This window comes from Pristiophorus japonicus, chromosome 12 (genome assembly GCF_044704955.1).
Source record: "Pristiophorus japonicus isolate sPriJap1 chromosome 12, sPriJap1.hap1, whole genome shotgun sequence".
In the NCBI taxonomy this organism is placed as follows: domain Eukaryota; kingdom Metazoa; phylum Chordata; class Chondrichthyes; family Pristiophoridae; genus Pristiophorus; species Pristiophorus japonicus.
This window is the reverse complement of record NC_091988.1, coordinates 126,555,681-126,571,399: the sequence shown is the minus strand read 5'-3', so window position 1 is coordinate 126,571,399 and position 15,719 is coordinate 126,555,681. Positions and strand designations below refer to the sequence as shown.

The 15,719-nt window shown below is 48.5% G+C and overlaps 1 protein-coding gene across 1 annotated transcript in view; it reads right to left on the bottom strand.

Annotated features, from left to right (window-relative positions):
• sycp2 (synaptonemal complex protein 2) overlaps positions 1-15,719 on the bottom strand; it is a 1,164,109-nt gene that overhangs the window by 65,270 nt on the left and 1,083,120 nt on the right. The window contains exon 39 of the mRNA XM_070894856.1: positions 4,744-4,843. Within this exon, the coding sequence (XP_070750957.1) occupies positions 4,744-4,843 (100 nt within the window). The remainder of the gene's footprint in view (positions 1-4,743; positions 4,844-15,719) is intronic.

The following is a 15,719-nucleotide window of genomic DNA, read 5'->3' as shown; positions in this document are numbered from 1 at the left end:
GGTCTGGAGTCCGGGGTGATGCGTATCACTACTTTGGTACCTTTGAACATCCCGACGCCAGGTTGAAATAGTGATTCAAATTTCTGTAGGACCTGTGAGCATGAACTTCGCTCCACAGATGACATGGCGTGCACATCCCCCCATTTTCAGTTCATCTCAGCTCACCAGCCCGTCCCCAACAGTGCGGGACCATTGCCCAGGACAATCCAGAGCAGCAGCCGGTTCACCGATCCATTGTGTGTAATTGCCAACATTGCACTGCCTAGCACTGGAATGATTTCTTTAGTGTATGTCTGTAATTGCGTCTCAATGCGTTCTAGTTTGGGTCTGCTGGCTTTGAGTGGCCACAGCTTTTCGAATTGTTGAACACTCATGAGTGACTGGCTGGCCCTCGTGTTCAGCTCCATGCATACAGGGATGCCGTTTAATAGGACTTTCATCATCATGGGTGGCGTTTTGGTATATGAGCTGTGAATGTTTGCCAAATGAACCCGCTGAACTTCAGCGTCCATTGATTTGCCGCAAACGTCATCCTGCCTCGCAGACCCCTCATCTGGTTCATCCGCCTCGTATATTAGCCTGGTTACAGGCTTTCTGCACATTCTGGCTAAATGGCCACTGAGGTTACAATTTTTGGAGACGAACTGTTGAAACCTGCAAGTCCTGGCAGCATGTCTGCCCCCACACCTCCAGCATGAACTGAGATTCCCATTGTTGTGAACAAAAGAGCTGTTACAAGGCATTCCTCGCTGATTGTCCCTTTGACTGCTCTTGAGCATCCTGTTAGTGGGTGTCAATGGCCCCATCGCTGGTCAACTGTCCACTGGGGCGGGGGGGGGTAAATGTCCGTTCAGCCTGCCATTGTCTTTGTTGGAGACTTACTCTTGGGTCTATTGCTGCCTGGGGTGTCTCGAACTGCCCTTGGCTGCCTGCGGGGCTCTGTCTCACGTTTATGATATTTACTCCCTGATGGAGGCAGATATTATCTTGGTTTCCTCCTCCCCCACCATAAAAGTCTGAGCCATCAACACCGCTGCTTCCAAGGTCAAGTCCTTGGTCTCAATTAGCTGTCTGAAAATCCCAGCATGACCGATGCCCTCAATAAAGAAATCGCTTAGCATCCCCCCCCCCCCCTGCAGGCGTCTGTGAACTTACAGAGGCTGGCCAAGCGGCGGAGGTCCGCAACAAAATCCGGTATGCTCTATCCTTCCCGACGTCGGTGGTTATAGAATCTGTGTCGGGTCATGTGTACGCTGCTTGCTGGTTTGAGCTGCTCACCGATTAGTTTGCTGAGCTCTTCAAAGGTTTGTCCGCCAGCTTCTCCGGTGCTAGCAGGTCTTTCATGAGTAAGTCTTAGGTCCACAGCTGATCAGCAGATGAGCCCTTCGCTTGTCGGCCGCTGCGTCTCCCAGCCCGTCCTTCGTGACAAAACTCTGCTGAGCTTCTCAATGAAATCGTCCCAGTCCTCACCAACACAGTACCGTTCATCTGTGCTACCGGTGGCCATTCTCGTGGGTCGTTGATTCCGATTTCTCGTCGCCAATGTAAAGTCCTTACACAATACCACAAATCCATACGAGGCACATTCTATGGACAAGGTCACTCCAGAAGTGACTTAGCATTCCTGTCATTGTAACACTACTGACGTTGGTTCATGCCAACAAGTGCACAAGGTTCTGCCTCACTTCAATATCTAGGCTGTAGGAGTGGTCTCGCTTTAGGAAGTCATGTCTTGCAGAGGCTCATAAGTCTTTGTGCAAGGTTTGTTTCTACACCTTCACCTGGTGTGTTACCCCACCAACTCCTGGGAATCCCTGGCCCACAACCGCCCAAAGTGGAGGAAAAGTATCGGGGGAGTGGAGGGGTGGGGTGGCGGTGCTAAGCGCCTCGAGTCCCATCGTCGAGAATAATCAGAAACCAAGCGTAGACAGCAGGAGCGTGCATCAACCCAGGCGCCCCACCCACCCTTTCCTTCAACCACTATCTGCCCCTCCTGTGACAGAGACTGTAGGTCCCGCATTGGTCTCATCAGTCACCTGAGAACACACTTTTAGAGTGGAAGCAAGTCATCCTCGACTCCAAGGGACTGCCTATGATGATGAAAACTAGAAGCTCTGACTGACCAAATTCCTTGCACTTTGTGAAGAGTCATTTCACGGTCTGGATGGCATTCTCATCTTTGCTATTGGACTGCGGGTAGGTGCCAGTTAAAGAGCCACATCTAGTCACCGCCGAATCGAGCACTCGCTGCTGTTAGTACGTGTGAGTTTTTGCTTATGATCGCTTGAACTTTAAGTAAAAGAATAGATGTGTGTGTTTATTTGTAATCCGGGATTAGTGTGTGTGATGGTAACTATTAGATGCTTACTTGTAATCTGAGATGATAGAATGGCCGTCGCCATTGCACACACCACGTGCCCATCGCTGTTACACGCACCACGTGCCCGTCGCTGTTACACGCACCACGTGCCCGCCGCCATTGCACACACCACGTGCCCGCCGCCGTTACACGCACCATATGCCCACCGCCGTTATAGGCACCACGTGCCCGCTGCCGTTACACGCACCATATGCCCGCCGCCGTTACACGCACCACGTGCCCACCACCGTTACAGGCACCACGTGCCCGATGCCGTTACACGCACCATATGCCCGTCGCCGTTACAGGCACCATGTGCCTGCCGCAATTCCTCCATTTGCTTTCGCCTCCGCAGTCAAGCGGGACTGGCGGCGGAAGGGAGGCCGAGATGCCAACGGGATGGAATCGGCTCGATTAAAACTTGGTCCTGGGACAGGCACAGAAGGAAAGGATGTACTTGGTAGGGTCTAAACCTGTGAGTTGGTTGGGACCTCCCCGGACATTGATAGTGTCTGCGAGGAGTAGCTGAGCTGACCACAACCAGTGGGGGAGCGAAGTCTTGGCGGTAGATTGACGATCGATTTGAGATGACATCCGGCGCTCACTGATGGAGGTGTAGAGCAGGCATGGTTGGGGGATGGCAGTGGACTCAGGTAGCTGCCCTTGCAGCATGGATTTGTGCTTTAGGGGTAAGAAATATACCCACTATTAGGGCCACTGGAAACTTAAATCGTGAGGGGGGAGATTGGGGGAGAAAGGGTGTAGGTGGCAACGGATGGCCAAGGATAAATTTGTTAAGCAGAGGAGCTCCCAAGGGAGCTGCTACCCCGGGGGCCACCTTGGAGAAACAGAGTAGCACCAACGCTCTTTTCGACCTTCCTCGCTGCAATGCTTCATCTCACCCTTAGCAAGCTCCCCGCTGGAGTAGAGCTAAATTATAAAACAAAAGGGAATCTGGTCAACCTCCGCCGTCTCCAGGCCAGATCCAAGGTCGTCTCATCCTCTGCCACTGAACTACAGCACGCAGTTGACACTTGCGTCTGCGCACACTTGGAGGCCGAACTCCAAGCCATCGCCAACATCTTCACCGAGGCGTACGAAAGCATAGGCCTTATGCTAAACATCTGTAAGACAAGGGTCCTCTACCAACCTGACCCCGTCACACAGCGCTAACCCCCAAATCCACGACGAGGTCTTCGACAACGTGGACCATTTTCCAAACCTCAGGAGCCTCCTGTCAGCAAGAGCAGACATTAACGACGAGGTCCAACACTGCCTTCAGTGCACTAGCGCAGCCTTCGGTCACCTGAGGAAGAGAATGTTTGAAGACCAGGACCTCAAATCTGACACCAAGTTTATAGTCTACAGGGCAGTAGTAATAACCGCCTTCCTATGTGGCTCAGAGACATGGACTATATACAGCATTCATATCAAAACGCTGGAGAAGTACCACCAGCGCTGTCTCTGCAAGATCCTGCAAATCCATTGGCAGGATAGACGCACCAAAGTCAGTGTTCTTGCTCAGGCCAACATCCCCAGCATCGAAGCACTGACCATACTCGATCAGCTCCGCTGGACAGGCCACATCGTCCGCATACCCGACACAAGACTCCCAAACCAAGCACTCCACGCGGAGCTTCGACACGGCAAGCAAGCCCCAGGTGGGCAGAGGAAACGCTTCAAGGACACCCTCAAAGCCTCCTTGATAAAAGTGCAAAATCCCCACCGACACCTGGCCCACGGCCACCCAAAGTGGAGGAAGAGCATAGAAACATAGAAAATAGATAACCTGCACCACCATTCAATATGATCATGGCTGATCATGCAACTTCAGTATCCCACTCCTATCTTCTCTCCATACTCCGTAAGGGCCACATCTAACTCCCTTTTGAATATATCGAATGAACTGGACTCAACAACTTTCTGTGGTAGAGAATTCCACAGGTTCACCACTCTCTGGGTGAAAAAGTTTCTCCTCATCTCGGTCCTAGATGGCTTACCCCTTATCCTTAGACCGTGACCCCTGGTTCTGGACTTCCCCAACATCGGGAACATTCTTCCTGCATCTAACCTGTCCAGTCCTGTCAGAATTTTATATGTTTCTATGAGATCCCCTCTCATCCTTCTAAACTGCAGCCTCTTATTGGCCGACACAAACATGATGGGCTGAAATGGCCTCCTTCTATGATTCTACCTATGGGTAGACCATAAGTTCTTACTAATGTGATGAAGAGTGAGTGGAAACACACATCAGTAATCTCTATTGAAAGCAACAACAATGGAGAGAATGACAAGAGAAATAGAGAGTTAATTTGATTATAATTCTTTGTGGGGTAGACACATGACCAGATTTGCTATTTAAGACTATGTGTTACTGAACGTACTGTTAGTTCTTTTTCCATGCACTTAAAAGACTGAGAGTCCTTTTCAAAATGTTCTAGTTCCTGTGTGATAATTGTTTGAAACTTGTTCAGCCTCTGTAACCTGCAAAAATAACACAAATTAATATATTAAAAATCTTGCGTAACCTAACTTTACTGTTCACAAGTATTATTTGCTGAAAGTTTTTATGTTAACATTTACAAGGGGGGGGAGAGAGTAAGGCAGGGGGGAAGAGAGAGAGCTGTCTATGTAAAGATTTAGAATGAGAATGCCCATCTAAATATGCAAGCATTTTGCTTTGGAAATTTATTGATGAACCAATCAAATCAGAGTGCCTTAAAATGAAAGCATAATGGCAGCTTCCCCTGGGTAGAGGGCAAAGACTTACAAGAATCACAGCTTGTAAGCACATACAAGCTGTAGATTTATTGAATGAAACCCTTTCAGGTTGATAAAAGGTCCTGGCTGTTCATAAGGTGCCCTGATGGCTACATATGTTTCTCACTTGTGCCTTGCACTTGGGGAAATTCAGCCAATCCGAAGGCTCTCTCAATCTGACTCACTAGCTGTCCAAAATTAGGTGTATCTGGAAGTAGAGCACCAATGACCTGCCTGATGCATTGTGGGTGGCTGACTGAGATACACCCCCAGATGCCCTCGGTGGTAGCCTGGAAGGATCCAGATCATAAGGGTCTTTACTTTCACTGCCACTGCCATGGCATGTGTGCCCGGTCCAGCAGGCAGCAGATCTTCTCCCAGGAAGCTGCAGAGGTCACTGACTATTTGCCTGGACAATCTTAGCCTCCTGATGTACTGCTCCACAGACAGGTACAAGAAGCTGACCCTTGGCCTGTACACCCTGTGAGGTGGGTAAGGCTTTCTGTAAATAGGCCACATTACACGTTGTCTTCTCTGAGCCCCTGCTCTTGTTTCTTCTTGAATCCTCTGCCGCTGCACAACTCAACATAGGAATATAAGTAATTGTAACTATGTTGTGTTAATCTCCATTCAACGAGTCTGTGCAATAACATGTTTACTCACTAATGCAAAATGTAGTCGGAGTCCAGTTAAATCTGCAGCCTGTTGCAAGGAGAGCCAGGTCTCCCCGGTGGGTTTGCCGATGTGTGCAATGTCCGTGTTCTGCAGATTGCATCATAGGACCCCGATTGGCAAAGTACTGCCAAGGTCCCCGCCTGCTTGTAAAGGAAGCATCGCTCGAGCCTTCCGCGAGAGGTGGGCTCCAGAGGGACTGGAGTGCCTCATCACTGTTGTGTTTGGAGAAAGAGTCAGACTGAACACTGTGAGCTCAAAGTAAAGTGTGACCTTAGTCTTTTATTGCAGGTCTCCAGAGTGCCTCTCCAACCTGTGAGGCTTCCTTAAATACCTGTGCTCCCAAGGGATTATGGGATCCCTTGGGACTCCGTGGAATGAGCCCTCTGGTGGCTGTACAGAGTAAATACAAGTCCACATATATAACAACATTTCCCCCAAAGTCAATAGTATAAATATTTACAATGTGAGTCGATCTGGGGTCGTTCTTGCCCTGGTTGATCATCTCGGTGTGAAAGCTGGTGTTGTTGAATCATTTGTTGGGCCCTCGCTGGGCTGCTGTGCAACTGGCCTTGCTGGGCTGCCTAGTGCGTTGGGCCCTGCAGGGCTGCTGTGGATGATGGGTTCTGCTTCGTGGTTAACCGTGGTGTCGGTTGCCACTGGTGTGTGTGTGTTGGGGGATCAAAACAGGTAGGGTCCAAGGTGAGTTGCTCAGGGTAGTCCGTGAATCTGCGTTTGATTTGGTCCAAGTGTTTCTGGTGAATGAGTTCATTTGAAAGTTTGACCCGAAACACCCTGCTCCCCTCTTTGGCCACGACAGTACCGGGAAGCCACTTGGGACCTTGTCCATAATTTAATACAAATGCAGGATCATTGACTTCAATCTCACGTGACACATTTGCGCTATCATGGTATGCACTTTGTTGAAGCCGCCTGCTTTCTACCTGTTCATGTAGATCAGGGTGAAGTAACGAGAGCCTTGTCTTAAGTGCTCTTTTCATGAGCAGTTCAGCAGGTGGGATCCCAGTGAGTGAGTGGGGTCTCGAGTGGTAGCTAAGCAGGACTCGGGATAGGCAAGTCTACAGTGAGCCTTCAGTTACCCTCTTCAAGCCTTGCTTGATGGTTTGCACTGCTCTCTCTGCCTGACCATTGGACGCTGGTTTAAACGGGGCAGATGTGACATGTTTGATCCCGTTGTGGGTCATGAATTCTTTGAACTCAGCACTGGTAAAACATGGCCCGCTGTCGCTCACCAGGACATCGGGTAAGCCGTATGTGGCAAACATGGCCTGCAGGCTTTCAGTGGTGGCAGCGGATGTGCTAGCCGATATCATCTCACATTCAATCCACTTGGAGTACGCGTCTACAACCATAAGGAACATTTTACCCAAGAATGGGCCTGCATAGTCGACGTGTACCCTAGACCACGGTTTGGAGGGCCAAGACCATAAACTTAGCGACGCCTCCCTGAGTACATTGCTTAACTGCGAGCATGTATTACATCTGTGAACGCAGAACTCTTAAGTCCGCATCGATACCGGGTCACCACACGTGGGATCTGGCTATCGCTTTCATCATTACGATGCCTGGGTGGGTACTATGGAGGTCATTGATGAAGGTGTCTCTGCCCTTCTTGGGGACCACTACTCGATTGCCCCACAGAAGGTTGTTTGTGTCCTCCTTAGTGAATACTGAACCAAAGTACTTGTTCAATTGGTCTGCCATTTCTTTGTTCCCCGTTATGACTTCCCCTGATTCTGACTGCAGGGGACCTACGTTTGTCTTTACTAACCGTTTTCTCTTTACATACCTATAGAAAGTTTTGCAATCCGTCTTAATGTTCCCTGCAAGCTTCTTCTCGTACTCCATTTTCCCTGCCCTAATCAAACCCTTTGTCCTCCTCTGCTGAGTTCTAAATTTCTCCCAGTCCCCAGGTTCGCTGCTATTTCTGGCCAATTTGTATGCCACTTCCTTGGCTTTAATACTATCCCTGATTTCCCTTGATAGCCACGGTTGAGCCACCTTCCCTTTTTTATTTTTACGCCAGACAGGAATGTACAATTGTTGTAATTCATCCATGCGGTCTCTAAATGTCTGCCATTGCCCATCCACTGTCAACCCCTTAAGTATCATGCGCCAATCTATCCTAGCCAATTCACGCCTCATACCTTCAAAGTTACCCTTCTTTAAGTTCTGGACCATGGTCTCTGAATTAACTGTATCATTCTCCATCCTAATGCAGAATTCCACCATATTATGGTCACTCTTCCCCAAGGGGCCTCGCACAATGAGATTGCTAATTAGTCTTCTCTCATTACACAACACCCAGTCTAAGATGGCCTTCCCCCTAGTTGGTTCCTCGACATATTGGTCTAGAAAACCATCCCTTATGCACTCCAGGAAATCCTCCTCCACAGTATTGGTTCCAGTTTGGCTAGCCCAATCTATGTGCATATTAAAGTCACCCATTATAACTGCTGCGCCTTTATTGCATGCACCCCTAATTTCCTGTTTGATGCCCTCCCCAACATCACTACTACTGTTTGGAGGTCTGTATACAACTCCCACTAACGTTTTTTGCCCTTTGGTGTTCTGCAGCTCTACCCATATAGATTCCACATCATCCAAGCTAATGTCTTTCCTAACTATTGCATTAATCTCCTCATTAACCAGCAATGCTACCCCACCTCCTTTTCCCTTTACTCTATCCCTCCTGAATGTCGAACACCCCTGGATGTTGAGTTCCCAGCCCTGACCATCCTGGAGCCACGTCTCCGTAATCCCAATCACATCATATTTGTTAACATCTATTTGCACAGTTAATTCATCCACCTTATTGCGGATACTCCTTGCATTAAGACACAAAGCCTTCAGGCTTGTTTTTTTAACACCCTTTGTCCTTTTAGAATTTTGCTGTACAGTGGCCCTTTTTGTTCTTTGCCTTGGGTTTCTCTGCCCTCCACTTTTCCTCATCTCCTTTCTGCCTTTTGCTTTTGCCTCCTTTTTGTCTCCCTCTGTCTCCCTGCATTGGTTCCCATCCCCCTGCCATATTAGTTTAACTCCTCCCCAACAGCACTAGCAAACACTCCCCCTAGGACATTGGTTCCGGTCCTGCCCAGGTGCAGACCGTCCGGTTTGTACTGGTCCCACCTCCCCCAGAACCGGTTCCAATGCCCCAGGAATTTGAATCCCTCCCTGCTGCATCACTGCTCAAGCCACGTATTCATCTGCGCTATCCTGCGATTCCTACTCTGACTAGCACGTGGCAATGGTAGCAATCCCGAGATTACTACTTTTGAGGTCCTACTTTTTAATTTAGCTCCTAGCTCTTTAAATTCGTTTCGTAGGACCTCATCCCTTTTTTTACCTATGTCGTTGGTACCAATGTGCACCACGACAACTGGTTGTTCTCCCTCCTATTTCAGAATGTCCTGCACCCGCTCCGAGACATCCTTGACCCTTGCACCAGGGAGGCAACATACCATCCTGGAGTGTCCAGCTCCATTGACACCGGGAGTCCATTTAGTTCAACATTCAGCATTATCGGGGGACAATTCGTGGTGAATGTGTGCACCCCATGTACCGCAGCCTCCTCTATTTGAGGCTCTGGTTCGTAGTGATCCTCCGTGGATCTGTCCTCTTCTGCAACGTGGTGGTTTGCAGGTTTAACAGGCTTAGCAGCTCGCCTGCACACTCGTTGGAGGTGTCCCATTGTTCCACAGCCCTTGCAAACGTACCCTTTGAATCGGCATGAATGGAAACAATGATCACCCCCGCAGCACCAACAAGGTGTTAATGGCCATACACACAGGCTAATGCTTCTTTTTCTATCATGCTGTCGGCTCTTTTACAAACATTTAGAAGCATACGCAACAGGTTGTAGTTTACCCGACTCATTAGCTTGTTGGAGCACGCAACCGACTTCATATGACGAAGCATCACTAGACGCTTAATGGATCATAATGTACCAGCAACTTGTTAGAACAAAACAGATTAGTAGCGTTCTCAAAAGCTCTGTCTTGAGACGCACCCCAAACCCAGTTGTCGCCTTTTTTTTAGCAGCATGTGCAGTGGCTCTAATAAGGTGCTCAATCTGGGTAGGAAATTACCGAAATAGTTGAGTAGACCAAGGAATGAACGCAGCTCCGTCACATTCTGAGGCTTGGGTGCATTTTCGATGGCCTTGGTTTCCGAGTCTGTTGGCCTGATGCCGTCAACAGCAATTTTCCTCCCCAGTAATTTGAAATCCGGTGCCATGAAGACGTACTTCGAACATTTCAGTCTGAGTCCCACTTTGTCCAGATGATGTAGAACCTCTTCCAGGTTGTTCAGATGTTTGGCGGTCAAGACCTGTGGCTAGGATGTCATTTTGGAACACGACGGTTCTAGGGGTGGACTTCAGTAGACTCTCCATGTTCCTCTGAAATATGGCTGCAACTGAGCGAATTCCGAAAGGACACGTGTTGTAGATAACCAGTCCTTTATGAGTGTTGATGCACATAAGTTTATTCGACCAGCTCCTGTGTCATGTAGGCCGACATCAGATCCAGTTTAGTGAACAATTTCCTCCGGCTAGCGTTGCAAACAGGTCATCAGCCTTCGTTAATGGGTATTGATCCTGTTTCAAAACTCGGTTGATCGTAACCTTGTAGTCTCCGCAAATCCTGACAGTGCTCTGCCATTCTTCAACACAGGAACAATGGGGCTGGCCCATTCGTTAAATTCGACCGGTGATATGACCCTTTCACGCTGCAGTCTGTTCAGTTCGATTTCGACCTTCTCCCTCATCATGTCCGGAACCACCCGAGCTTTACGATGGACGGGTCTTACATCCGGTACATGTGGATCTGCACCTTGGCTCCCATGAAATTGCCGATGCCTGGCTCAAACAGCGAGGGGAACTTGCTCAGCACTTGAGCACATGGAATATCATCCTCCGATGACAACGCTTTGATATCGTTCCAATTCCATTTAATTTTTTCGAGCTAATTCATGCCGAACAGCGTTGGACCATTGCCTGGAACAATCCATAACAGTAAATCATGAACTGCACCATCATACGACACCTTGACTACTGCATTGCCAATCACCGTTCTGAGTTCTTTAGTGTACGTATGCAACTTGGCATTGACTGGACTCAGCATCAACCTCACGGTCTTAGTGTCCCACAGCTTGTCGAATGTCCTCTGGCTCATTATTGATTGACTCGCACCCGTTTCCAATTCCAATGGTACCGGCACACCGTTAAGTTTCACATTAATTATTATCGGTTGGCTCTTTGTTAGGAATGAATACATTCCATACACCTCCTCCTCTGGTATCTCGGATTGGATATCTGGATCCGCGCTATACTGGTCATCATCCTTCTCGTGGTGTGTCTCAGCACACTTGCTCAGTTGCAGACACATGCGCTGGAGATGCCCCAGTCTCGAACAGCCTTTACAAATGTACTGTTTAAACCGACACCGATGAGGCCGATGATTGCCCCCACGCCAACACGGTGAATCGGATTTAAGCCCATTGGCGGACTTTGGGCAGCCACAGGTTTCGCATGCGCAGTCGAGAAGGCCCTGCCAAACGACGATACAATCTTGTTTACAGTACTTGCCGAGTTCCGATTTTTTGATGATATCTGCTTTAAGTTTGTGTCCATTGTCATGCATGCCTGGGCAATCGTGATGGCCTTGCTCAAATCCAGCGTCTCTGCCACCAGTAGCTTACGCAGGATCGCCTCGTGGTTGATGCCGATTACAAAGAAATCCCGCCGCATGTCTCCCAATGCGTTTTCGAACTTACACGGTCCAGCTAGATGTCTTAGGTCAGCAACGAATTCCGACACATCCTGGCCCTCAGAACGAATGTGCATGTAGAATCGATATCGTGAGATGATGATGCCTTCTTCTGGTTTGAGATGGTCATGTACCAGAGCACACAATTACTCATAGTCCTTGTCCGTTGGACTTGCAGGTGAGAGAAGATTGTTTATGAGTCCATAGATTTTCGAACTACAAACCATGAGGAAGACCGCCCTGCACCTAACTGCGTCAGTGGGTTCCTCCATTTTGTTGACCATGAAATACTGGTCCAGGCGAGCTACAAATATCTGCCCAGTCCTCTTCCTCCACGAATCTCTCCAGAATTCCAATTGTGCTAATTTTTGCATGCGAAGGTTCTGAAGTTACCTCGTCGCCAAATGTTATGTATGTAATAACTCGATAGACTGAATACTGTAAACTAACACAGGTACAAACTTGGCTCTGCTTTATTCGGGCCCAAAGTGATTACATTCCATGATGGTTTGTCTTTTATACCTGGGCCGCACACATGTGCGTACAGTCCAATGACCTCCAACAGTGGCGCCACCTGATAGCTGGTAACCCCAAGCATACATACATGACAGTACACACTGCAGCCATGGTGTGCTGGGGATGGAAGGAGTGAATGTTTAAGGTGGTGAATGGGGTGCCAATCAAGCGGGTTGCTTTGTCCTGGAATACTGCATGCAGTTTTGGTTTCCATATTTACTTTAAACGGGTGGCCCCTTATTCTAAGATTATGCCCTCTAGTTCTCGTCTCCCCCATCAATGGAAACATCCTCTCTGCATCCACCTTGTCAAGCCCCCTCATAATCTTATACATTTCGATAAGATCACCTCTCATTCTTCTGAACTCCAATGAGTAGAGGCCGAATCTATTCAACCTTTCCTTATAAGCCAACCCTCTCATCCCCAGAATCAAACAGAGATGTTGAGAAATTTTTTCTCTCAGAAGGTTGTAAATCTGTGGAATCTTATTGAATGGTGGAGCAGGCTCAAGGGGCTGTATGGCCTACTCCTGCTCCTATTTCTTATGTTCTTATGTTCTGGATGGTGTTAAGCATCTTGAGTGTTGTTGGAGCTGCACTCATCCAGTCAAGTGGAGATTATTCCAACACACTCCTGACTTGTGCCTTGTAGATGGTGGAAAGGCTTTGGGGAGTCAGGAGGTGAAATACTCACCGCAGAATACCCAGCCTCTGACCTGCTCTTGTTGCCACAGTATTTATGTGGCTTGTCCAGTTAAATTTCTGGTCAACGGTGACCCCCAGGGTGTTGATGGTGGGAGATTGAGCGATGGTAATGCTGTTGAATGTCAAGGAGCGGTGGTTAGACTCTCGCTTGTTGGAGATGGTCATTGCCTGGCACTTGTGTGGCGCAAATGTGACTTGCCACTCATCAGCTCAAGCCTGAATGTTGTCCAGGTCTTGCTGCATGCAGGCATGGACTGCTCCATTATCTGAGGAGTTACGAATGAAACTGAACACTGTGCAATCATCAGCGAACATCCCCACTTCTGACCTTATGATGGAGAGAAGTTTATTGATAAAGCAGCTGAAGATGGTTGGGCCCAGGACATTGCCCTGAGGAACTCCTGCAGCGATGTCCTGGGGCTGTGCTGATTGACCTGCAACAATCACAACCATCTTCCTTTGTGCTGGGTATGACTCCAGCCAGTGGAGAGTTTTCCCCCTGATTCCCATTGACTTCAGTGTTACTAGGGCTCCTTGATGCCACACTTGGTCAAATGTTGCCTTGATGTAGAGAGCAGTCACTCTCACGTCACCTCTGGAATTCAGCTCTTTTGTCCATGTTTGGACAAGGCTTTAATGAGGTCTGGAGCCGAGTGGTTCTGGTGCAACCCAAACTGAGCATCGGTGAGCAGGTTATTGGTGAGTAAATGCCGCTTAATAGCACTGTCGACAACACCTTCCATCACTTTGCTGATGATTGAGAGTAGACTGATGGGGTGGTAATTGGGCGGATTGGATCGGTCCTACTTTTTGACAGGACATACCTGGGCAGTTTTCCAAATTGTCGGGTAGTGATGTAGCTGTACTGGAACAGCTTGGATAGAGGCGCAGCTAGTTCTGGAGCACAAGTTTTCAGCACGACAGCCGGGATGTTGTCGGGTCACATAGCTTTTGCTGCATCCAATGGGCTCAGCCATTTCTTGACATCACTTGGAGTGAATCGAATTGGCTGAAGACTGGCTTCTGTGATGGTGGAGACCTCAGGAGGAGGCCGATATGGATCATCCACTCGGTACATCTGGCTGAAGATTATTGCAACGCTTCAGCCTTGTCCTTTGCACTCGCGTGCTGGGCTCCGCCATCATTGAGGATGGGGATATTCATGGAGCCTCCTTCTCTCGTTAGTTGTTTAATGGTCCACCACCATTCACGACTGGATGTGGCAGGACTGCAGAGCTTTGATCTGATCTGTTGATTGTGGGATCGCTTAGCTCCGTCTATAGCATGCTGCCTCCGCTGTTTAGCATGCATGTAGTCCTGTGTTGCAGCTTCCCCAGGTTGGCACCTCATTTGTAGGTACGCCTGGTGCTGCTCCTGGCACAACACGACGGAGGGTGTCCTCAGTGTGAAGACGGGACTTCGTCTCCACAAGGATCACTGCTACTAATGCTGTTGTGGACAGATGCATCTGAAACAGATAGATTGGTGAGGACGAGGTCAAGTAGGTTTTTCTCTTGTGTTGGTTCTCTCACCACCTGCCGCAGGCCCACTCTGGCCATTATGTCCTTCAGGCCTCGGCCAGCTCGGTCAGTAGTGGTGCTACTAAGCCACAATTGGTGATTGTAATGACTCAAGAGTCTTGTTACTGTAAACGGCCTCAGTGTAAACCTAATCCAACTTTATTCGCTTAAAGTACCCGCGTGGCACAGTACCCACGCTTATATACCAGTGACCATGCACACGCGCGTACAGCCCGATGACCTCCGACAGTGGCGCCCTCTGCTGTCTGGTGACCCCAAGCATCAATACATAACAACATCCCTTTTCAAGATCTTAATACCAGACTCTTTACAAATTAAGACGGTCTGGGACTTTCCCCTCACGAGTTGATCGTCTCAGTTCAACTTTAGTTCTCGGTGAGCGTTCTGAGTCAGTTGTGACTGAAGTCTGAGTAACCAATCTGATGGGAGTGGTAATGACCAAAGCAGAGACTGAATGTCCAGGTTCAGTAATGACACCAAAGTCATCTAATGAATGAACATTGGTTGGTTGGTCACCGATTGCAGCTTCCTCAAACTGTTCCAGTTCATCCGTATGCCGCAGCTTTACCTGATCAACATGTTTCCTGCATGTTTGCTCATTCTTGAGCACGACAATAAACACTCTGTTACCCTCCTTGGCTGTAACAGTATCGGTGATCACTTTGGACCTTGACCATAGTTCAGTACATAAACTGGATCGTTTACAGAAATATCACGTGACATAGCAGCACGATCATGATACCATTGCTGACTTTGATGTCTGTTTTCAACACGATCATTCAGATCAGGATGACGAAGAGAAAGCTTGGTCTTGAGATTTCTCTTCATCAGTAATTCAGCAGGAGGAACCCCAGTAAGTGTATGAGGTCTTGTCTTGTAACTCAGCAATATACATGACAAACAAGTCTGCAGAGAACCCTGAGTTACATGTTTCATACTCAGCTTGATTGTTTGAACAGCACGCTCTGCTTGACCATTAGAAGCAGGTTTGAATGGAGCTGACTTCACATGTCTCCTGAAACTCAAGACTTGTGAAGCAAGATCCGTTGTCGTTCACAACAATGTCAGGCAAACCATGAGTAGCAAACATTACACGAAGGCTCTCAATAGTCGCTGTAGATGTACTGGATGACATAATAATATACTCTATCCACAACAAAAAACACCTTTTCCAGGAAAGGACCCGCAAAGGCGATGTGGATCCTCGACCATGGTTTGGATGGCCACGACCAAAGACTCAGCGGAGATTCCGCTGATACTTTGCTAAGCTGCAAGTATTGCACTGATGCACACATGATTCCAGATCAGAGTCAATTCCAAGCTACCATATGTGAGACCTAGCAATGGCTTTCATCATGACAATACCAGGATGAGTGCT